This window comes from Rhinolophus sinicus, chromosome 12 (genome assembly GCF_057876585.1).
Source record: "Rhinolophus sinicus isolate RSI-liver-muscle chromosome 12, RSI-T2T, whole genome shotgun sequence".
In the NCBI taxonomy this organism is placed as follows: domain Eukaryota; kingdom Metazoa; phylum Chordata; class Mammalia; order Chiroptera; family Rhinolophidae; genus Rhinolophus; species Rhinolophus sinicus.
The window spans coordinates 17,947,599-17,971,348 of NC_142512.1; the positions used below are offsets into that span (position 1 = coordinate 17,947,599).

The following is a 23,750-nucleotide window of genomic DNA, read 5'->3' on the forward strand; positions in this document are numbered from 1 at the left end:
ACCAAAACAAATAAGACACAGGCATCTGATGTGTCCTCTCTGAACACAGCCCTCCCAGTCCCACATGACCAGAATCCCGGCTGTGTGACACGGCCGGTCACTTAAACTCCCCTAGCTTTGGCTTCTTCCTTTTTGAAATGAGAAGAACATCAGGAGCCATTTCACAGGACAGTAGTGAGGATGGAATGAGGTGACAGAGCCAGTGCTATTTTTGTTGCTGTCATAATGGAATGTGGCATCAGCCAAGCTTGTGCCTCTTTGGGGACTGTGTTTCTGAGATTGGATGTGACTGTGTGTGTGACCCTGAGTGACAGATGTGTGTGTGATCATGTCTGAATGTATATGGGTGTCTGACTGTGGGTGTCTGAGTGCGAATGCGGGAGAATCCAGGTCCCACAAGTTATTACACTTGAACTGGATGTACCAAGTTATCTCTGCTCCTGTTCACACAGCTCCCAGCTGCCAGGTAACAGCTCGTGGCCGCCTCCGCAGTGCCACCTAGTGGCACTGGATTTGTGCGGTTCAGACAGCTGCACTGGAGGTCTGGGAACATGTCTGCAGCATGTGTCAACTCACAGACTGGGTAGAATCTCTGGGCTTGTCCGGCCCTGGGAAGACCACCAGAGGAGTCTGGCCTTCAACCTTGACCAGCGCTGTCCAACTGAACCTTTTGTGATGATGGAAATATTCTGTATCTGTGTTGTCCAATACAGTAGCCCCTCGCCATGAGGCTAGTGCAACTAAGGAACAGAATTTGCAATTGTCCTTAAGTTTCATTAATTTAGATTTAAATTGCCACCGGTGACCGTACCGGTCTGCAGGACTGTTTGAGCCCTGGGATCCAGCTTTGCCTCAAGCCAGACAGACCGAGTCCCTGGACAACCCAGTTCTAAGAACCGAGATACCCCTTTCCGTGTACGCTGGTTTGACCTGGGTTCTGGCCACTTCCACAAAGAATCCTGACCAACCAGATGATGACCAAGTGAGCAGTTGGATCCTGTTCTAGGGCATCTAAATACAAAGCGCACTCGGCGAAGGCAGCAGGGAGCAATGAACACCTGCTAGTGAAAGACAAGGAGTCAGGCCCCTGGAGTTGCTAGTGGGTCCCAGGCATGCTTCTAGGATGGTACACACCCCAATCCTGGAAGAGCTGGAATGTCACGTGACTGAAGAACTATCCAGGGCCCTTCTGTGCCTCCTTTCTGCGAGCACAAGCACGTGTTTGATGATACATAAACCTGGTTCAGTCCCTAGATTGCCAGTTGTGTGACCTTACGCAAGCCACAGTCTCGCCGAGGCTAATTTCCTGCCTCTGTGAAATAGGAATCAGAGCACGTATCTCCCAGGGATTGGGGGAGAATCAAGGTAATGTATACAAAAGCATTTCACACAGTGTAGTTGCACAGAATAGCATGCAGTGTGTGTTAAAATTATTATTTGTCCTGCATAGTTTTATATTAAACCATCGTCATATACGTTATTACAACCTGAAAAAAAAACTAATTAATAGAACAATTTTCTGGGTCACCCAAGATGCCATGCCAGGACATAGCTCTTGGCTCCCCCTTTCCTCCCAACCCAAGTCCAGCCAGTCTCCACATTTTACAGATTCTACCCTGTGGCCTCTTGCAGCCATGGGTCTGTTTCCACACCACACTTGAAGCCACCTTCACGTCTCACTTGAGCAGTAGCTTGTCCAGGTCTATCCACTTCCAACAGGGTCCCATGGGGTCCACCCTAGCAGCTAGTGACCTTCCTATAAAGCTTAGATGGAATCCTCCAAACCTCTCCTCAAAACCTCCAACTATGTCCCCATAGTTCAATAAACTGAACACACACTCTGAAGGCTGACTTTTAAGGCCCACAAACACCACCCGCCCCCCAAACTTTGGACCTGAATCCTCACTCTTCTGAGATCCCAGCCTCACCCGATACTTAAGCAAAACGTGTTCTGTTTCACCTCTGAGCCTGTACAAGAGTCAACAGATAGGTCAACGGAATCAAACAGAAACCCAGACAGACATCTTTGAATACGTAGGAATTCAGTGATGGAAATGGAAAATTAAAGTGTAGTCCTGGAACAACTGACTATTTGGAAAAAATAAAATTATAATTTCATCTCTCATCTTACCTCAAACTAAATTCCAAATGGATTAAAGAGTTAAATGTGAAAAGGAAATGAAGCGATTTAAAAAGAAGAAGAAGAAGAAGAAGAAGAAGAAGAAGAAGAAGAAGAAGAAGAAGAAGAAGAAGAAGAAGAAGAAGAAGAAGAAGAAAAAGAACATACAGAAAACCATCAACTCTGTGGGTGGAAAAGAACTTGACTAAGCATAAAAGTAACAAAAAAAGTCATGAATGACTGACAGATTCTACTCTTAAAATTTAAAATGTTTGCACTAAAAAACAAGAGTCAAATTTATTGGTAAAGGGTAAACTGAAAAAAAATTATTTGGAAATAAAAATATGAATGACAAAGGATTAACAGCTTTAATTAAAAGAGAGCTTTAATGAATCAACAAGAAAAATGTGAATATTCCAATAGAAAAATAGGCAGAGTCATTAAGAAATATTTTCTCAAAAAATTTTTTAAATAAATGTGTGAAAACATTTTACCTTTAATGGTTGCCAAAGGAAAAACCAAAGATACACAAAGATTTCTATCCAAGGATGTTTTTACAGCATTACTTATTAATCATTTAAAATTGAAACAACCTTAATATCTAAAAATAAAGCAATGGTTACATAAATTATGGAACAACATAATGATAGGATAGTAAGCCATATTTTTTATCATGTTTTTAAAAGATACTGAATGATGTCGAAAATGTCATTATACAATAAATTTTAAAAAGAAACTAAAGAACACATAAAGACTGCAAAGAAACACATCAAAATGATAACATTTTGGGTGGCAGGTCATGGGTTTTTATTTTCTCTGAATATTCATTTCTCATTTCTCATCTCAGTATTTGTACATATTTCCTAAATCTTGTACGGGGAGCATGCACTATTTTTATAATCAGGAGGGGAAAAGCTATTTTTAAAAGGGGACAAAAGACTGTGCCAATATGGCGAAATGCTCGTGATACAATGCAGAAAAAAGAACAGAAGCACATCTACCCGGCCGTGGAGAGAGACCCCAGGAGTCTATGAGGGCTTTCATTCGCTCATTCAGAGTTACATTAATGTTTGTACAGTAAAGAAGAAAACAACACGTGCTGTGATCAGTCAAATCCATGTAAAAATTAAATATCAGTGAGGACATGGGGACGCGGACCCTAACAGAATTCTCACACACCCTGGGTAGGAATATAAATGGTAAAACCTCTCTTGGGGGCAATCTGGCTACATCTGGCAGAGCCGCAAGCCAGCGGCCCCGCCTCCATGTCCCTCTCCACATGACCTCTCAAGCAAATACACAGAGCATCACAGGAGACAATCACGGCAGCATCGTTTGCAATATAAGAAAATGAAAACAATCTAAGAGGCCATCAACGGCAGCTACAATGAGGGAAACAAAAAAATGTGATATGTTTATACAAATAAATACTACATGGCAATTTAAACCAAGAAAGCGATCTGTGACACTATGGGTAGATTCCATGTGGAGGGGGCACAAATGCAGAACTGTAACAGTACCAGCTAACACATCTAGTGCCCTTGACATCCCACACTATTCTAAACACATGACATATGTAAGCTTACATAATCCCCAAAATAACCCTACAAGAAAGTTTTAGGGTTTACTATTATTCCCATTTTACAGATGACTAAACTGAGGCGCAGAGAAATTAAGTTACCTGCCTGAGGTCTCACAGCTGGTAAGGGGCAGAGCCAAGACCTGAACCTAAGCAGTCTGATGCCATGACGCATACATTCAACAGGACATTGTACATGTGGATTTTTAATATACACAAAAAACTATTTAGTGTTTCTAGATACTTATCTATAGATGTGAAAGTATTCAAAACATGGACTGAGAAAAACACACAAAATTCCTGTGCACCTCTCTGGACAGGGGAGACAGAGTAATGAGGCCAAGAAGGAGTGATTATAGGAACTTAAATTAATGATGCTTTATTTCTTTTATTTAAAACTAAACCTCAAAAAGTTAAATATAGAATAACCATATGATCCAGCAATTCAGGTTCTGGGTATAACCCAAAAGAACTGAAAGCAGGGACTCAAAAAGATATTTGTGCATCCATGTTCATAGCAGCATTATTCACAATAGCCAAAAGGTGGAAGCCACCCAAGTGTCCGTTGACAGATGAGTGGGTAACCGAATGTGGTGTCTACATACAGTGAGATAGTATTCAACCTTAAAAAAGAAAGAAGGACATTCTGACACATACTACAATATGAATGAACCTTGAACACATTATGCTAAGTGAAATAAGCCAGTCATAACAGGGCAAATATTATATGATTCCACTCATATGAGATTCCTCGAGTAGTCAGATTCACAGGAAAAAAAACAAAAATGGAAAGTAGAATGGTGGTTGCCAGGGGCTGGGGGAGGGGAGAATGGGGAGTTAGTGTTTAATGGGTATAAACTCAGAGATAACGAAAAAATTCTAGAAATGGATAGTGGTGACACTTGTGCAACATTATAACTATACTTAATGCCACTAAATGGTGCACTTAAAAATGGTTAAAATAGAAACTTTCACATTATGTATATTTTACCACAATTTTTTAAAAGGTTTGATGAAAATGCAACAGAATGTTAACAACTGTCAATTCTGAGTCATCAATACTCAGAGGTTTGACGTGTCATTATTGTAAAACTGAAACAAACAAAACAAGAGCCTCAGTACAGCTGAGGCTGTGGAAACAGGGCCAGTGGCAGGCAAGGCACCCCTCCCAGCCAGCTCAGGAGGTTCAGGCCTTCTCCTCTCTTCCCTCCACCTCCTATTTTTACTGCATTGTGGTTCCTATGGAAACAAGGGGCACCCTGGGCTCCCAGAGCTCAGCCCAGGTGCTGCTAACTCCAGAAATAACGTCAGAGTGTGAATGAAATAAAAGCATCGTACACACACACATCTGCCCTCCAGATACGTTTATCGAGTGACCACGTGTTCCCACGTGTGCCTGCAGTGATACACCACCTGCAAGGTCTGTCCTTAGCAGCAGGCCTGGGTGCACATGTTCCAGTTTACCCTTGTGGGTATGCTTGCATATGCTAGGTGGTTACATGTGTCCACACAGCCCAGGATTATTATTACTAATACCAGGAACATTTAAGGCAGGTAACACTTACCAAGCGTAACTATGTACCAGGCACAGTGCTCCATGCTTACCTGGATTATCTCCTTTAAACCTCACATCAATTGTATCTACATGTAGGTACTATTATTAGCACAAGATAGAGAAACTGAGGCACAGAGAGGTTGCTCCAGGTCACCCAGAGCACATGAACCTAACCACTGATTCTGTACTGTGGGGAGAGAGAGCTTTAAATGTCACTGGTTCCCAAACCGCTGCAAACCCAGCTGCCTGAGAAGCACCACCTCTGGCCCTGATAACACTCAGGTTTCCTGGCCCCACCCAGGCCTGAGGAAGCAGCATCCCTCACATGGGTCTGCATTGCAGCCAGAGTGGGTAATCTGGTCCAGCCTAGGTTGAGCTGGCTGATAGGGTTTGGACAGGGTGTGGCAGGGTGGGGACAGGCACTGTCTCTTCAAGTCCTGCTCCTGGGCCCAGAAGTGGGCTCAGGAAAGTCTAGAACTCAAAGCTCCTTAATTCCAGATGGCATCTGTTAGTGGCAAGGCAATCACAAAGGTGGCAATGGCTGCCGTGTCACACACACACACACCCCAGGGCAGGACTCCACAAGTCAGTTATGTGGCTTTGTGGCCTGCCAGGCACGGATTTCCGCCCACTCCACCCTCTCAGAATGAGCTGGGTGTGAGGTAAAGGGTGACGCTGCGGTAAGCTGCTGGTTCACAGCACAACCAGAGGCAGGGAGGGGTCAGCCACCTCACCTGAATAACAAAACAGTGATGCAGCCCGGGCTGGGCAGCCCAGAGGTTCCCACAGCCTCTGAGCTAACGTGACCCTTGGGGTTCTAGCTTCTCCAGGAACACGAGGAAGGAGGCGCTTAGGAAGGAGGTCTTCACAGAGGAAGCTGCTTCGAGGCTGGTCTTAGATGAGCAGGACGATGCTAAGAGAGGCGGAAGAACTACAGGCATTTCTTGCCAGCGGAACAGCATAAGCAAAGACAGAAGCAAAGGCTGAAAAGTGCCAGAAAACAGCAAGTCACACCATCTGGCTGGAACGAAAGGTCAAGAGGAAGCACAGTTGTAAGAAAGAAAGAAAAAAAACTAGATGTAATCAGGCACAGAGAGGTCAAGTAACTTGTCCAAGCAAGATCACCCAGCGGATAGTCAGGATTTAAACATAGGCTGCCTGACTCCAAAGCCCACGAACTGACCACTAAGAGGGGTTCACCTGTTAGTCACCTTTCTTCTGCACTTACTTTAGAAAGCTCTCAGGGTGAACCTGGCTTAGCCTGGAACAGTGATTCTCAGCAGGGTGGGGGAGATTTTATACCTCTCTCCCAGATTGTCAGTACTAGGGGATAGGTTGCTGGCATCTCGTGGGCAGAGGGGATCTTTTAACAGTACCGACATTGGGTCCCACCCTAGATGTTCTGCTTTCTGATTCTGGCCCTGGGGGCACCCTGGGCATCAGAACTTGTTGACAGCCTCCTGGGGGATAGCAAAGTGCAGAGAAGTTCGGGAACTGCTGCATTGGGGGAGAGGGAGAGGATCAAACTATCTGCTGTGGAACAAAGACAGTGGATGCTAATGCCAGAAAGAGAAGTCACTAGGGAGTCAACACCCCCAAAGACTGCCCAGCCCCCCACGCACAGGGAGTGGGGCCATCCCCACGCCAGGGTTGGCGGGACAAGCCTGTGTGGAATCAGCACTAACAAGGTCTTCCATCAATGCCAGGGAGGGCACAGCTAGCGAAGGCTTTGGGGATGATGAATTAGTCAGAGCTGGCAGAGCCCAGACGAGAAGGTTAATTAGACAGCCTTTGTCACCGTCTGGGCAGGAGATAATGGGCCTGAACCGGGAGGAGGGCAGGAGAGGACCAAACCCCGGTGGCAACCCAGTGACAGAGAAAGAACTGGATCTGGAAGAGAGGAAAGGTTAATTGAGAGTGAGTCCAATCTGGGGATAGAGCAGGAAATGACCAAGTCAGCTGCGGGACAAGAGCACGAGAGAAGGGGTGACCTGAGGAGAGGGCCGAGGGAGTCCACTGGGGCGAGAGAGGAGCTGAGACCTGAGAGGGATGACACCCCCGGGACAAACGTGGTGCCCTGGTGACCCAGGCGCTAAATCTGACTGGCAGCATAGGCCTCAGATGGCTTTGCTTTTACATTCTTGAGTTAGTTGTCCAGATTTTGCCTAACACTCCAGATTCCCAGCTTCTCTTGTAAAGGGAAGTTCTGAGGAGACAGGTGGCCTCCCAGCAGAGCACCGCTGTGTGCTTGTCACTGCTCCCGGCCCCTCCCCGTGGTGGAATCTGGTGCTGCCAGAACCCTGCCGACATCGAGTCTGTCTTCAGAAAGAAGAGACAAGCTCCTCAGCCAGAAAGCTGTGAAGATGGAGGATTGGTGGAGGCAGGCAGGAGCCAGGCACTGCACAGAAACTAAGGGCTGACCTCTCACATCCTCATCCCACCTTCGCACTGTGCCATCTCATGTTAGGAATATTCCCTACCCAGGTCTCAGTGTACTAATCTGTAAATAAGGAGGCTGAGGCCCATGACCTCTAGTTGTCCGTCCTCATGTCCACTGGGCTCCTGCAGGAGGCCCAGACCCACCCCTCTGGCCCAGCTTTTGAGAGGAAGCCTGGAAAACCTGAACCCTTCCACCAAAGATCGGCCCAGGCAGTGAGAAATCCCAAATAAAACCGAAGGGGCCAGGGATAGCCAGCTGGGGTAGAGAAGACTCTGGAAACAAGAACCACCTTCCAAAGTCTGATGGGCTCTCAGGAGAGAAAGGGATTCACCCTATCTGTTTAGGGCTGAGGGATAAGAAACCAAGCAGGGGAAGTTATAGAGTCCAGATGAAGAGAATGGTCAGCTTTGAACAATCAGAGCTGTAATGCAGTAGACCAGGCATCCTTACAAGCCTGAGCTTCAGGAAACAAGCTGGAGGTAACCAATCTCAGGCTGGGTGACTAGTTTTAGAGGCACGAGGGACACATAGGAGTTTATTTGACTTTTTTTATTTCACGCCCCTAAGGTTCAAGGACTCCAGAGATCTGGGGCGGGGGGCTGGGGGGTTCTCTCCTGAAGGCTCCCGCTCTCTCTCACACCGTTCCCAGGAAGCACTATTCGGATTTAGGCGCCGGACTCACTCTGCCTTCCAGAGAGAAAAGGTCTGAAAAAAAGCACAGAAAGGCCACCTCTGTGCTCCCCTTGCCCCTCACCAGGACCACAGCCCCACGGCCAGACCCAGCAAGCCCTGAGGCCCACCCCATCCCAGCACAGAGGCGGAAGGAGCAGCTAGCCCCTGGGGGAAGGCCTAGCTACATACCCTCCTGATGCTCCCTGCGAACTCCCTGCCCCCAGCGCCAGAGGAGCCAGCAGGAGGAAGGGGGTAGAAACAAGCACACACACTCCCACTCCCAGACACCTCTGAGTGCTTCCTGGACTGCTGTCCACCAGGATACACCCACGGCCCACAGTGTGAACAGGACGCACAAGGGATGCACATGTGGGGAGTCAGAGTCTCTCCCCAAAGCCCCATGGGAGCAACTCTTCCCAGCCCTGGCCAAAGCAAGCTCCCAGTGAGCCAGGCAGAGCCCTCTGGCTCCTCTCCACAGGACCCTGAGCCTTACCATCCAGGCCAGGCCAGCAGGCCTCTGGGCCTGGTGCAACCTGTGAAGAAGCTGAGTGGATGGCCAGAGACCTGGGGGTCCACAAGGACTCTTTCAGGGAGCCGAATGGGGTGAGGAACAGCTGACCCCAGGCTGGCAGGCCACAGGCTATCCCATCTACATTCTGCTCTAGTGCCTTTGTCCCCAATAACACAGTGAACCCTGTCCCATGGGTCAACAAGGACCATTCAGCTCACCAGCCACACAGAAAACCACCTCACAGGGCCCTGGGAAGGAGCAGAGCCCCTCCTGCCCACACCTGTCTCCGAAGAGCCCCAGTGCCCAGTACCTGCTGACCAGAGCTGCCAGCTGGCCCCTGCCTGCCCATCAGCAGATACCCACCAGACCATCAAGGCCCAGGGAGATGTTTGTCCATCAAGAAATCAGAACAGGGACTCACCAGGGCTTCCTGGGCATGTTGGGGACCGGCCAGGATGGGGGCCACGAGCACACAAGGCCGGGACTGTGCAGTCCTGGCTGCCTGGCAAATGGCACCTCTAGGAGCCTCTCCAGGGTCTGGCAGTGAAATCAGGCCACAGCCCAGTTGCCGGCTAAGCATCTGCCTGCCTTGCTTCTCCCTGTAGCCACTCACGCCCCACCACTCCAGATCCCAAAACAGACATGTTCTTCGTGGTTACCATAGGAACTTGCTAAAGCCAAAAAAGGCACCGCAGTCACCCACATGGGCCCTCAAAGCTCATGTCCACCTGCACAGGCAAGCATACCATGTGCCTACACACACCAGCTGAAATGTGTCTGAAAGTGGGTTCCCTGAGTGTCCGGTCTGGCCAGCTGTCAGTTACAAGGGCAACCAGTGCTCACCTGAAGCTCGCCTGCCAAAGACGCTCCAAGAGCCAAGCAGGGTAGAGCCCAGGACCTCCACCAGCTCTGCCTGCAAGGCCAGGGAGAGAGCACTGCCTGGCTTGCTTCGCCGGCCACAGACCAGCTCTCGCAGCCCGAGATGCTGCTGCTGCTGCTCCTCCCCTCCATCCCCTTCTACTGGGGGGGGGGGGGTAGGTAGAAGGGAGGGGGTAGCTATAATGGTCATAATCTAAGCCAGCCGCACAGGAGGGGAGAGTGGCAAGAAGAGAGCAGAGATCGTATATTCAGAGCCTTACTCCCTCCCTCGTCTCCTTAGATGGGACTAACATCCATTCAAAGGCCCACGGGGAAACCGGAGAATCTTCACCTTGACCCCTCCCATGCCCTCACCTCCCATATCCAAGCCATCCAGAGCTCCAGGCTGGGAAATCCATCTCCTCAATAGGTCCCCAGTTAGTCACCTTTCCCCAACGCCACTGCCCCTGCGCCAATCTCCAACCTCTCTAATGAGTTAGCAGAGGGCAGCCAGGGAGGCTGTCAGTCTCAAATCTGGCTACATTACTCTCCATTGTAAAACCCTGTGATTACTCCTGGTCAGCCAGAGAAGCAAGCCCCGCCCTCCACACACAGCCCTCCTAGACATGGCCGCCCACCCTGTCCTGGCACACCTACCCCAGTTTTCTGCCTGGTCCCTCCCGACCCACTGCCTGTGTGCGTTGCCACTGCCTAGAGTGCCTCTCTCTTCTTCTCCAAGCTGGTCTCACTCACCTTTGGAGACGGCTCAGGCATCACCAGGTGTCCAAGAAGCCCTCCTCCATCACCCTCTCTGAGGACATTTGTGTTAGCACCTGTCACATTCCATTGCGATTGTCTATCTATGTGTCTGTCTCTCTGCAGGCTGTGAGCTTTCATGAGCACTGACTGTCTTTTTCATCATTGCTTCCCCAGCAACCCTGGGACCTACCACTGGGCTTAGAATGTAGGTGCCCAGTAAAGTGAGCTGAACTGATTCAGCCTTCTAACCCCCCAAAAACACCAAGTTCTCCCATCCTTGACAACCCCAGCAAACTCCCAGCAGATGTCCTCGGTGTGGGAGAGAGGAGCTGACTAAGATGGAGCAGCCCCAGAATGTTCTAGAACATCTTTGTGGTGCCCCAAGCATTCTTGTAATCCACAGTAAACAAAGACGTGGTGGAAGACGGGAAAATGGATTGGTGATCATGGCCCTCAATCAAAGCATGAAAAGAGCTAGTAATTTGGAATCAAGGGGAAGACTGGGGAGGGACGGGCTTTCTGGAAGGAAGGTTAGAAAGCTGGAAGCACAGACATGATGCACTGAAACCTGGTCCCTGCCTTGGCTCTCTCTCCCTAAGATGAGAATGCGGCTTTGTTAACAGCACCAAGAGAACTAGGTGTCTGTAATCATCTAGATTTTGTGCATACTTCACATAGAATGGGGATGGAAGCCCTGAGTTTAACAGGGCTGTGACATAGCAAGAAGTTGAGCTTTCTAGATATGGCAAGCTCCCATCCCCCATCCTGCATGGACAATGCCTCCAGCAGCGGCCAGCGGGGACCCCAGGGACCAAGGGAAGGTACGCTGAGACACACTGTGTCTGCTCCTGCCCTGTGTGGTCAACTCACTTCTAATAGGATTTTGAATTCTTAGCTGGTGAAATCTGAAACCTATAGTACAGGTGGCTGTGTGGTGTCTTCTGGCTAAACCACAGGACAGCTGAAATGCTGCCCTAGCCAGGCCCTCTCCTGAGAAAGAAATAAAAGGACACAGTCACCTCTAGGCTCCATCATGAGCTTTCTCTCTATTCAGAGATGCCATTTCTAGTGACGAAGAGCTGGGACCATCAATTAAAAAGTTGGATTCTTTTCCTTATAAGGCATAGGTTCTAGATGTCCCCATCATCAGGAGGGTGCACGATACTGAACCCCCAGCAGTGGAAACAGGCTGCACTGAACCATCCCACACGTATCCAGTCCCATGATGGCCAGTTCCTGTGTGACAGTCATCTCAGATGGCTGGAGCATGGCTTACCAGCCTGTGCAGCAGACAGACATATCTCTTTCTTTAGCAAAGAAGCATGGTCTCGGGGCCAGCCCGGTGGCTCAGTCAGTTGGAGCTCCGTGCTCCTAATGCCGGAGGCTGCCAGGTCGATTCCCACATGGGCCAGTGGGCTCTCAACCACAAGGCTGCCAGTTCGACTACTCAAATCCCGCAAGGGATGGTGGGCTGCACCCCCTGCAACTAGCAATGGCAACTGGACTTGGAGCTGAGCTGCGCCCTCCACAATTACGATTGAAAGGACAACAACTTGACTTGGAAAAAATCCTGGAAGTACACACTGTTCCCCAATAAAGTCCTGTTCCTCTTCCCCAATAAAATCTTAAAAAAAAAAAAAAAAGAAGAAGAAGAAGAAGAAGAAGAAGAAGAAGAAGAAGAAGAAGAAGAAGAAGAAGAAGGAGGAGGAGCATGGTCCCTGAGAGGGTGGTCAAAGGCAGCAAAAAGGAGTGAAGGAAAGAATCTGAGGCTCCCAGCTCAGGTCCTCACCCTTTGGATGCTGCTTCAAGGACCTCCCTGAACAAACCCCCGACACCTGGTCCTGCCACCCTGAGCTTTCCTCTGCGGGGAATCTAGTTTGACTATGGCTCAACGACTGCAGACGGGGGCCTTATCTCAAGCTGGCCCCAGAGCAGGCTGGAGCAGGGGGAGCCAGCCCAGCCTGCTGACCCTGCCTCTTTCTCTCCATCCTTCCACCTGCATATGAAGGATTAATTCTGATGACTCGTGATTCATTCAGCAACTGTAGACTGAGAACCTGCGAGGTGCTGTGGTGTTAGATCCTTGGGAGCCAGAGACAAAGTGTGCAGAGGCCCAGCTCTCAAAGACATCCATTCACTCGTGCATGCATTCACTTAGTCAACAGCCAGCACCTACCATCATCAAGGTCCTGAGAGAAATACGAAATGACGACAGTCATGAAGGTAAACTCCTAATGTCAAAGCTAGAAGAGGGCAGGTTAGAGACTTGTGCAAGCCTCCCATTTTACAGATGGGGAAATTGAGGGTCAGAGAGGTTAATGATTTGCCCATTCGTTAGCCTGGGGCTATAACCTCCCCTCCCAAGTCTTTCTCCTGCATGTACTGCCACTGCCCCCCTCTCCAGCATTCTTGCGTGGCTCAATGCCCCCTGCACCCTTTGCCTCTGAGGGTCCTTGTCATTCAGGCACCACAGACCCCTCTCAACCTGGACCTCCAGCAGGGGGATGGGCCCTCCCACCCAGAGCATTGTGGAGGCAGAGGTGCATTCTGTGGCCAAGGCACATAGACTCTCTATATACATTGGGAAAAGAGGGGGAAAGTAGGGTGGGGTAGGTGCTGACCAGTACTCAGCTCCAGCCTGGATTGAACCAGCCATGAAGTACAGACCTAGATTCAATCCCAACTCCATGACTTATTCTCTGATGACCTTAACCAAGTTTCCTAACCTCTCTGAGCCTCCATTTTCTCATCTGTAAAACGCAGAGAGTAGGTGCTTCATGAGCTGGTTGTGAAACATCAGGGAAACTGTGCAATGAAATGCTGTGCAAGTAAATGCTTGATAATAGTGGGGCCAGAAACCCCATTTTCAGAGCTATATGGTTCAGGAACACCTCCAGGAGTTGCCTGGCTGCCTTCATGTCAAGGACACCAGGTCCCTGGAGAAGGCGCTCAGGCAACCGGGAGCACAGGTGCAGCCCAGGGATATCTGGTGCTCAGTGGAGCAGTAAGCAGGGCATAGGAAAGAGAAAGACGTCTCACCCAGCAGAGGCAGAAATAAGGAGCTATCTCAGTATCTGGCCGCCTAATGGACCTGTCAGTGAGCAGAACCATATCCATATTAGGCACTGCCAGTGGGGGAACGGGAGGGGAGAGGGAATGGATACCGACCTTCCTCTTAGTCCCAAGGGGAGTGGGAGTGGCTGGATAAAACCTCCTATGGTTTCTTCCCAGCCCTCAATCCATCTTTCTTCTCTGAGAACTGAACCCTCCCACATAGAGAGGTGGCCGCGGCAGCCATACTTTATCCCTGAAACCCCATCTCTAGCTAAACTGATTAGACCAGAGGGATACAACTGACCCACGCTGGGCCAATCAGATTCTCTCTTTTTCTAACAGCTTTTTTTTTGTTGTTTGTTTATTTTATTAAATTTATTGGGGTGACAATTGTTAGTAAAATTACATAGATTTCATTGCAGCTTTGTTTACGGTGGCCAAGACATGGAAACAACCAAAATGTCCTTCGATAGATGAATGGATAAAGAAGTTGTGGTATATATACACAATGGAATACTATTCAGCGGTAAGAAAAGATGATATAGGAACATTTGTGACAACATGGATGGATCTTGAGAGAGTAATGCTAAGCGAAATAAGTCAGACAGAAAAAGCAGAGAACCATGTGATTTCACTAATAGCTTTTTTGAGGTGTGATTTATATACCATACAATTCTCCATTTTTAAAATGTTCAATTCGATGGTTTTTAGTATATTCACAAGGTTGTGCAACCATTACCATTATCTAGTTCCAGAACATCGTCATTACCCCAAAAAGAAGACTGTAGCCTTTAACATTCATTCCCTTTGTTTCCCCAACAGCCTCCCAGCCCTAGGAAACCACTAATCTACTCTCTGTCTCTATGGATTTGCTTATTCTAGACATGTCATATACACGGAATCATACAATAGGTGTTTTTTTGTGTGATTTTCCCTTAGCATAATATTTTCAAGGCTCATCCATGCTGTAGCATGTGTCAGCACTTCATTCCTTCTTACGGACAAATAATATACCATTGTATGGATGGATATGCTACATTTTCTTTATCCATTCACCTGTCGATAAACATTTCGGTTACTTCCACTTCAGGCTATTATTAATAATGCTGCTGTGAACATTCCTGTACAGGTTTCTATATGGACATATGTTTTCATTTCTCTTGGATATATACTTAAGAATGGAAGTGTTGATCTTATGATAATTCCATGTTTAACCTTTTGAGAAACTGCCCGATTATTTTTCAAAGCAGCTGCACCATTTATATTCCCACCAGCTGTGTATAAGGGTTCCAATGTCTCCGTATCCCCACCAATGTTTGTTAGTTTCCATTTTCTAAATTATAGCCATCCTAGTGGGTGTGAAGTGGTACCTCACTGTAGTTTGGATTTGCATTTCCCTGATGACTAATGATGTTGAGCATCTTTTCATGTGCTTTTCGCCCATTTATAGATCTTCTTTGGGAGAACGTCTATTCAGATTTTTTGCCCATTTTTTAATTGTGTTGCCTTTCTTTATATTATTGAGCTATAAGAGTTCTTTATGTATTTTAGATATGAATACCTTATCAGATATGTGATTTGCAAATATTTTCTCCAATTGTGTGGGTTGTCTTTTCACTTTCTTGATGATGTGCTTTGTAACACAAGTTTTTAATTTTGATGAAGTTCAATTTGTTAATTTGTTATTATTGTTTTGCTTGTGACTTTGGTGTCATATCTAAGAAAGCATTGCTTTGTCTAAGGTTACAAAGATTTTCATTTATATTTTCTTCTAAGAATTTTATAGTTTCAGACCTTACATTTAGGTCTTTGATTGATTTTGAGTTAATTTTTCTATATGGTATGAGAAAGGGGTTCAATATCACTCTATTGCATGTGGATATCAGTTGTCCCAGTAGCATTTGTTGAAAGACTATTTCTCTCCATTGAATTATCATGACACCCATGTTGGAAATCAATTGACCACAAATGTGAATGTTTATTTCTAGACTCTGAATTCTATTGCATTGATCTATATGTCTATCCTTATGCCACCACCAAACTGTCTTGATTACTGTAGCTTTGCAGTAAATTTTGAAATCAGGAGTATAGTCCTCTAGCTCTGTTCTTCTCTTTCAAGATTATCCTTGAATTTACATATGAATTTTAGGATCAGTTATCAATTTCTGCAAAGAAGCCAGCTGGGATTTTGATGGGGATGGGTTTCCAGTTCCTGGTCAACCTCTCCAGAGCTCTAGCTCCACCTCCTCCTTGGGTTCCCTGAGGCACTCTCGGATTTTTTTCCATAAATTCCATCTTTTGCTTAACCAGATTATACTGGGTTTTGTTTCTTGAAATCAAAAGAATCCTAACCAAGTACAGTAGGAACATGGTCCCACACACTGTCCCAATCATCTCAACACCACAATCATCTCAATCCCCAGGGCCTAACCCCTCAGATTGTCCCCCAGGTACCCAAAGATCCCACTGGGGTCCCAATCTCAACATTGGCCCATGCCGCCAGCCCTTCACTCCACCACGTAACTAGTTCCTTTCTAGGTTACATATGTCACCTTTACCGGTTAAAACAAACAGGCCCTCAATAAATGCTTGTGAAATTGAGCAAGATGTCCCAAGACAGCACCAAAAGAAAGACTCCTGTCACTCGACACCCTTTAGCATCTCTGCTTCATGCTTAGCATCACATTTAATATGCAGATAAGAAGAGGGAGGAAGGTCAAACATTGTTGTGCCCATTGGACAAAGGATACGGAAACTGAAGTCCCGAGAAGTTGTGTTCTGCCCGAGAGTGACTTGCCCTGAATAGTGGGCTGTACTGATGCACACCCACGTCAACCAGCGTGGGCACAGGTGGGCCCACTGTCCTGCTCCATCTTTCAGAGCTGCTTTAGAAGCCACCTCCTCTGTCAGTCTTCCCGGACTGCTCCCACTGCACCCCTGGCATCAGCTCGACAGAGAGACTGAAAGCTTTCAGAGGGCAAGGACAGTTTGCCATCCCTCCCTGCGCTGCGAACTGCCCACCCTCACCCGTCTGAGCAAAACAAACCAGAATGAGAAGCCTCTTATTTTGACCACCTTATATGACAACTGTCAAGACTAGCTGTGCTTTGCCCAGTGACCTGTACCCAGGAGATACACGGTCAGTGCGGGCAACTGAATGGCACAGCAGAGGGCGGCAGGCCTAGAAAACCTTTCCACTGAGATAGGGGAGATACAGGCATGAAGAGCTGCCTCCGAAGGAGGGGTTTGTCATATAAAAACTAACCCACATGTGGCAGGATAATAATTTGAGCTAGTGACCAATGCTACTTTTCCTTCGTAGACTTTCCCTCCTTTTCAACTCACTCCATTGAAGCAGGTAGTTGGTCAATACTCATTGCTCAAGGGAGGGATGCAGATGGAAGTTGACTTTTGTTAAGTCTCAATGGGGAAAGAGATCAGGATGCAGACAAGATGCTTTAACCAGAAATGTGGAGGGAAAATGAAAGAAGGTGGTGAGGGAAGTGCAGTCGGAGGTTATAGGAGAGAGGTGTGTCTGCTCAGGTCTTCCCAGACAGAGAAATGGATAAGCGGTAAATGAAGCAGCCCCTGAATCTGGTGTTGAAAGCCTCAGAGAGCCCCAGGACCAGGCTGACCAGCATGACATATGTTTGCTAACAGATGACTCAGTACCCAACTGATCACACACACACACACACACACAGGGGTATTTTATACGGTCCTAGAATGATGTGGCACAATTTTCAGGTAGGTGGGCGTGTCAGAAAGCCTGATGGACCAGGCTGCACGTGAAAATTAAGGAGATAGAAAATACAATGATCTTTCTTACATCCCTAAATTGCAGCCTAAAAGTCGCACCACTAAACACATTCCCACCATTTTAGTACCTGCTGCTTCCATTCTAGTTTCTATCTTTTCCCAGATATGCCAGGAATCAAGAGCCTGATCCAGACTCCTCCAATCCGGAAGCCCCCCAACTAAGATGGAGAATGGACAAATGCAGCCCCACCCATATTTCCCACAACTTAAGGAAAAAAGAGGGCCCCAAAGGAGCCCCAGTTTACCATCATCTTGGACCACTACATAACAGGAAGTGGGTACTTACTTGACCTTCAGGCTTGCCAGCATGGTCTTGTCGATCCTGCCAAGAGAAAAGCAAGGGCTCCCGTCAGTGCCAGGGCTGAAGGCTCCCACCTAGCAGGGGAGAGTTCCCTGGGCCAGTCCAGACGGAGAGGGCGCTGCAGGAGACAGCTGCTCCAGGGGGAAGTTCTCCTCCAGCCCAGGAAGGGAAGACCGTGAGCTCTGGGAGGGCTGGAGCCACACATTCCCCTTGAGATGAATACAGTTATTCTCCCCATTTTAGAAATGAGGAGAATGAGGCTCAGAAGGGTAAAATCACAGGACCAGTCTGCATCCAGATATCCAACTCCAGATCCAGGGATCTTGAGCACTTTGTATGTAGCCTCTCCCTTCATTACCCTCCTTCCACAAGAAGACTGCCAGTCACTGGCAGCTGGACGTTCCACCATCAATATTTCCCGGGATTCCGCTTTGGAAAGATACCAGCACCCTCAGCACCCCCAGTACCAGGGACCTTCCTGTTTGGGAGCTGCCAGGCCAGCCAAGAAGACAGACCCCATTCCTGGGACCAGAACCTGACAGCAGGCTCCAGGGTGCATGGGGCATGTGGGACCTGTCAGGCCCAGGAGCTCAGAGCAGGGAAGGTCACATTCGTGGCAGACTGTCCCGGCAGCCAGCTCCTCCGCCGCGGCCTGCTCCTCCCTCACTGGACAAGGCAGTGCTGCTATCTCCTATTTTCACCCTCTGCATATGTCAGCCTTCCTGGCTGGTACAAGAGGCCCCTTCCTCTCTCCAGAGACAGAAAGGTGGGCAAAATTCCCACTGTCTGTGTCTCCTCTTGTTTAGGGGTCACAACCACTAGTGTCAGCACCAATGTCACCGTCACCACCAGTGTCACCATCACCATCAGTATCATCACCACCATCAGTGTCACCATCACCAATGTCACTACTACTACTGCCATTATGACCATCGCCACCACTGTCACCACTGCTGTCAGTGTCACCATCAGCATCAGTGTCACTATCACCATCACCAATATGACCATCACCATCAATGTCACCACTGCCCCATGTCACCATCATCACCAGTGTCACCATCACCATCGATGTCACTACGCTCATTGCCACCATCACCACCAGCATCACCATCAGTGTCACCACCACTCCTATGTCATCATCACCGTCAGTGCCACCAAAATCACAACCACCTTCAGGATGCCTGAAACACTGGAGAGTTCTTTTCAGCTACCCCGTCCAGCCAGTTCAGCTCTGCCACAAGCTTCCTTCCCCTACAAAGGACTACAGGGGCGAGCAGGGGGAGGGGACTGGTGTCAGGGGCCACCTGGTGAGGATGCCGAGCTATTCCAGCAACACGAGTCAGCACCGAGCCATTGAGCTGGGGCCTGGGATCCTTCCACTCCGAGCAAACTCCCAGCACCTTCTGCGGTAGGTTCCCGACAGTAAAACAAGCCCCACCCCAGGGGTCCTGCCCTAAGGGTCCTGGTCCAGGTCCCTCCCAGCTTCTTCCTCACACACCTTCCCAGCCCCATCCTTGAGGCTTCCACAACCGGTCTCTAAGGGTCTCATTGGGCCCCCAATTCCTTGTGTGATGCAGCCCCTCCTCCTCCCCCATCCAACCCACCAGGTGGAGGTAGGTTGGACCCAGGAGTCAGAGCCCCACATTCTGCTGTAATATTTGTAACCCCAAACAATAAGCCCTCACGTTTTCTATTTTCTCAAGGAATCTCTTTTAATTCTTTCAATATCTCTGTGTTGTGGGTGAGGCAGAAATCTGCCACTTACACATGGGGAGACTGAGACCCAGAGAGGGGAAGTGTCCCATCTGAGTTCCTCAGTGAGTCAAGGCGGAGTCAGCAATAGAACCCAGGCTTCTGGGGTGACACCCTCTCAACCCAACCACCATTCTGGGTCACAAGAACCCAACCCGGAGCCCATATCCACATCCACCCAGCAAGCAGCCTGTCCAGCACAGGGTTCCCATGCTCGGGTGTGGCCCCAGGAGGGCGGAGCCTAAGGCCTTGGCAGGGCTGAGGCAGAAGATAGAGCAGCAGCTCTGACACTAGACTTTTCCTTTCAAGAAGTCAAAGTCCCCAGGTTGTCCCTGGCACCTTCTCTCTTTCCTGCCCACTCCATTTCACTCACTCTCATCACCTTGTCCATCCCTGGCGCTAGTGGCTGTCCACCCAGGCATCCAATGGGACTTGTAAAATATCATCCCCAAGATTCTGCTCACTGTCTGAACCAGGGCTCCAGGAATCTGTCATTTAGTCCCCAACCAACTGTCATATACTCTCCCAGCTGACAGCCATCCCCAGATGATACCCACCCTACATCTCCAACCCCACCAGGAAGCCCTGGCACCCCCTTCAGCTCCACAAGCCCCCAACCAAATGCCTGTCGCGGTCGACACACCTCACTTAGTCATTCCATAAGCATCTAATGAGCATGTACAATGTGCCAAGCACCTTCCCTCTGTCTGCTCCATGCCTCCCAGACAAGGGTGGGCATCAGAGGACACCATCTCACTACCTGAGTCCTGCCCGACAAGAATCCCAGCCCAGCCTCGCATACTATCCCTGACCAGAAAGTAGCTTAGGTGATTCAAACCCAGACCCCACCCTCAGGACCGCAGCCCCTTGGCCTGGGTGTCAGGGAGCGCCCATGAGCAGGCACTAGACCACACTGTGCTACCCCTGGCATCTTCTCATCCTCACTGTCCCCATCTGCCAAACGTGGAGCACCCATAAGCCCTTCCTACCAGAGGATGGACAGCAAAGTGTTTTCAAAGAGGAGTCAAGGGGAAATGGAAAGCTGCACACATATGGGAGTGAGGAATTGGCCAGAGGAACAAAGCCCACGTCTTCCCAGTCCCTGGTGCCTCCCTCCCCGTCTCCCTTGCTTCTTGCGGCCTCCCATTAGCCTACCAGCTTCCACCCACCCCAGGACACCCCCCAGCCATCCTCCCTGCAGCAGCAAGAGACTTTGACAATGCCCCAGGCCCAGAAGCTGAAAGGAAACCGATAATTAAAACCACGAGTCCCTGTTCCCCAGCTGAGGAGAAGCTGCCAGCAGCTGGTAACCAGAGACAAGCCTTTGACTTCAGTCTCCCCACGTTCTGGCTCCCTGGGGAGAAAAAAGCCTTTGTCCCATGTCCCAGACAGAAGCTTAGTGGCCAAAGGTGGTCCAGAGGGCCAGGCAAGAGGCTGTAGCACAGACCCAGCTGCTCAGGCTGGGACAGAACTAGGATTGGCTGCCAGGGTGGGGGAAGGAGGGGCAGGACCGCTGGAGACAGGCCTGCCCCTCCCTCCAGCTCACCCCCTGCAGAGAGGAGGCAGCCCCAAAGGTTGAGCAGGCCACAGACTCCTCCTGCCACCAAGTCACAAAGATGACACAGACAGGAGCATAATACACATGCACACACAGGTACGCAACTCAGGTGCGGACGGTCACCTGCTCAGAAACGAAGAGTGTACCCATGGGCACACGCATTGGCACCGCCACCCAGCCAGGCACATGCTTCACACACGGTCGCACAGACTGTCAGCTGCAGACATGCACACTACGCACGGTTTCGGACATGCGCACACACGTGCACGGTCATCACAGAGGTGCCTCCACATGTATGCGCATACATGACAGGGACACACACATTCAACCACAGTCACAAGCAGTCACATTCACACTAGTTCCAGCTCTGCCCTTCAGAATCCCCGCGAAGATTGTACCTGAGGGACCGTGAGGAAAGCTTACAGTATCTGATGCCCCCAGCAGAATCCTCCCTCGCCATCTGCTGGGCATCTGAAAGTGCCCCTACCAACCCAGGGTTCAGGCACAACCTGAATGCCCCTCTTCCCACAGGCACCCACAACACGCAACAAGATCACACAGCTAGGTCACTCCCATCCCTTCAACCACCCCCCCACCTGTCACCCACCATCCGAAGCCCCCGAAGGACACGCTGCGCTTCCTGCTAAACATGGTCGCGGCTGCGGGGCCCCAGGTCCCAGCAATGTCCCCAGGGCTGTTGTCAAAGGGACCAGCTGTAGTGCAGCAGGGTCAGCACCAGGGGTGTAGGGCGGGGCGCCCAGCGTGGCACCTCCCCTATGGCCTGCCCCCCAACCTGGGCTTCCTGTGGGTGAGGCTGCCGGGCCAGGAGGTGTGCCCTGCACTCTGACAAGCAGAGGAGGTCGCAGAGGGCAGCTTCCCCACCTAGAGGAACCCGCAGCTCCGGAAGAGGCTCAGCTGGCAAATTGCACCACAGCCTGCCTTGCCAGCCCAGCCCCACACAGCCCTAGCTTCCTGGAACCGAAAGGAGGCCCTAGGAGTCCCACACTGGGCCTGGCAGGGAGAGGAAGACCCGGCTGGGAGACTCAGGGAGCCCTGCAGACCGGGGCCCCTCACACCCCCTCCCTGGGGCTGGCTGCTCAACACCGAACCTTTGCCTTCCTACCCCACCATGGCTCAGCACACACCAGATAAAGCCCCCCACACATATAATGACACCTGCACGCATGTAGTGACCTGCACAGGGACACACACATAGGTGCACATATATATTCACAGGTACACAGTGGCACACACATGCTCACATACGTGTCATTAGACACCCGCACGCACGAGCACAGGTACTGCACACTCACACGCAGGTTCATATAGACGTTAACAGAGACACCTGTACATACAGCTATACACACAACTCCCCATACAGACACAGGCTCTCATATGGGTGCAGACACGCCTGCTCACATATAAGCATCAACATACACATGCACACCCAGGCCATACACAACTCAGGTTGCACACATGCCTACAAAGTACATTCACATGTACACATACACAGGCTCAGGCACAGATTCGCACTTCTCAGACCCCTCCGAATGTGAACACAGAGGTCAACAGCACACGCTTCAGCAGTGGTGGAGGTGGGAGAGTGGCACCTGTGAGCCAGTGTGTTTGTCTTTCCAGCTGGAACTAAAGGCTAGCTCTCACTTCTGCATGCACCAGTGCTGACCATGCCAGGTACACAGTAGGAGCTCACTAATGACAGCCCTCAGAGGGTTGTGGCACATGTACTGCAACAAGACTAGGGTAAGGGGACACAGAAGCAGCGCCAGGCCCATGCCCCGCCCCCAAGCAGTGGCGAAAGGGAAATAAAGCTGTGGCTGCAGCCATTGGCCTCTCTCGCTGGCCCACCCTCCCCGCAGTTTCCTGTTTGGGGCCCTGCTGCCACTGTGGGAGTCAGATCTGTGCTGTGGTGCCAGAGGTCCTCCCACCCAGGTCATGGAAAAAGGGCACAGACATTTCTGTTTTCTTGACTCCCCCACAGCGAGGAACTCTGAGGGGCCTCAGGTAGCATTCTGGATGGGCTACAGGGGCAGCTTCAGGGTCCTGGCCCAGTTCATGGCTGGGGGTGACAAGTATGGGGCCCTTTCCTCCAAGGCAGCTGGCCTCTCAGCAGGAGACTGGTGATCCTCGGCTCGGGCCCCACCCTCCACCCCACCCTCACCAGGAAGGGAAGGGCCTTGTGGTTCACCCTCTGGGCTTGCATCAGACCACTGGCTCCCTATTGGGCATCCACTCAACACCCCCACTGCCTCCTACACCCAGGAGATGCTCACCAGGTACCGTGGACCTGGGTCCTGCCTGCCCTACATCCACACGGCCTTTCTCTGAGCAAAACCATTCCCTATCCGCCCGAGGGGGAGCACCTGGCCGGGACTGGCCCACCAGGGCATCCACCTTCCTGGCCACAGTGCCTGGTTCAGGAGTGTGCAGGAGACCTCGGTGGTCCCAACAGGACTCACTCCCAGAACGCTCCTTCCTCTTTTCCCTAGGGTTGCTAAACCACAGGGTGGAGAGCACATGAAAATGCAGCCAACCCAGAGGAAGGCAAGGGAAGGACTGACAGAGAGGGGGAACATGAGAAAGACCAGGTTTTAAGGACATCGTCTGAGTTTCTGGATCCAGCTGTGCTGGAAGCCAGTTTGATCCTTAGGTAGCTAAGAAACAGTAATATATCCCTCTATGCCTAAAGCCAATATGAGCTGAATTTTTCTCTCTCCATTGAGAAAGTCCCAACTAAAACAAGGAGTTCGATGAG

The 23,750-nt window shown here is 49.9% G+C and overlaps 1 protein-coding gene across 10 annotated transcripts in view; it reads right to left on the reverse strand.

Moving 5' to 3' along the window:
* The window catches only part of RAP1GAP2 (RAP1 GTPase activating protein 2), a 206,937-nt gene that overhangs the window by 152,660 nt on the left and 30,527 nt on the right, over positions 1 to 23,750 (reverse strand). For 6 of the 10 annotated variants that reach the window (XR_002139499.3, XM_019755481.3, XM_019755478.3 and 3 more), the window contains one exon: positions 17,653 to 17,688. The exons of 2 other annotated variants lie outside the window; for them this stretch is intronic. Coding sequence is in view for 7 of the 8 variants with exons in the window: in XM_019755481.3 (XP_019611040.2) it covers positions 17,653 to 17,688 (36 nt within the window). In the remaining variant the exon portion in view is untranslated. Of the gene's footprint in view, positions 1 to 9,297; positions 9,479 to 17,652; positions 17,689 to 21,584; positions 21,705 to 23,750 lie in introns of those variants that run through there. 2 more of the 10 variants (XM_019755483.3, XM_074320126.2) reach the window with 2 other exon arrangements.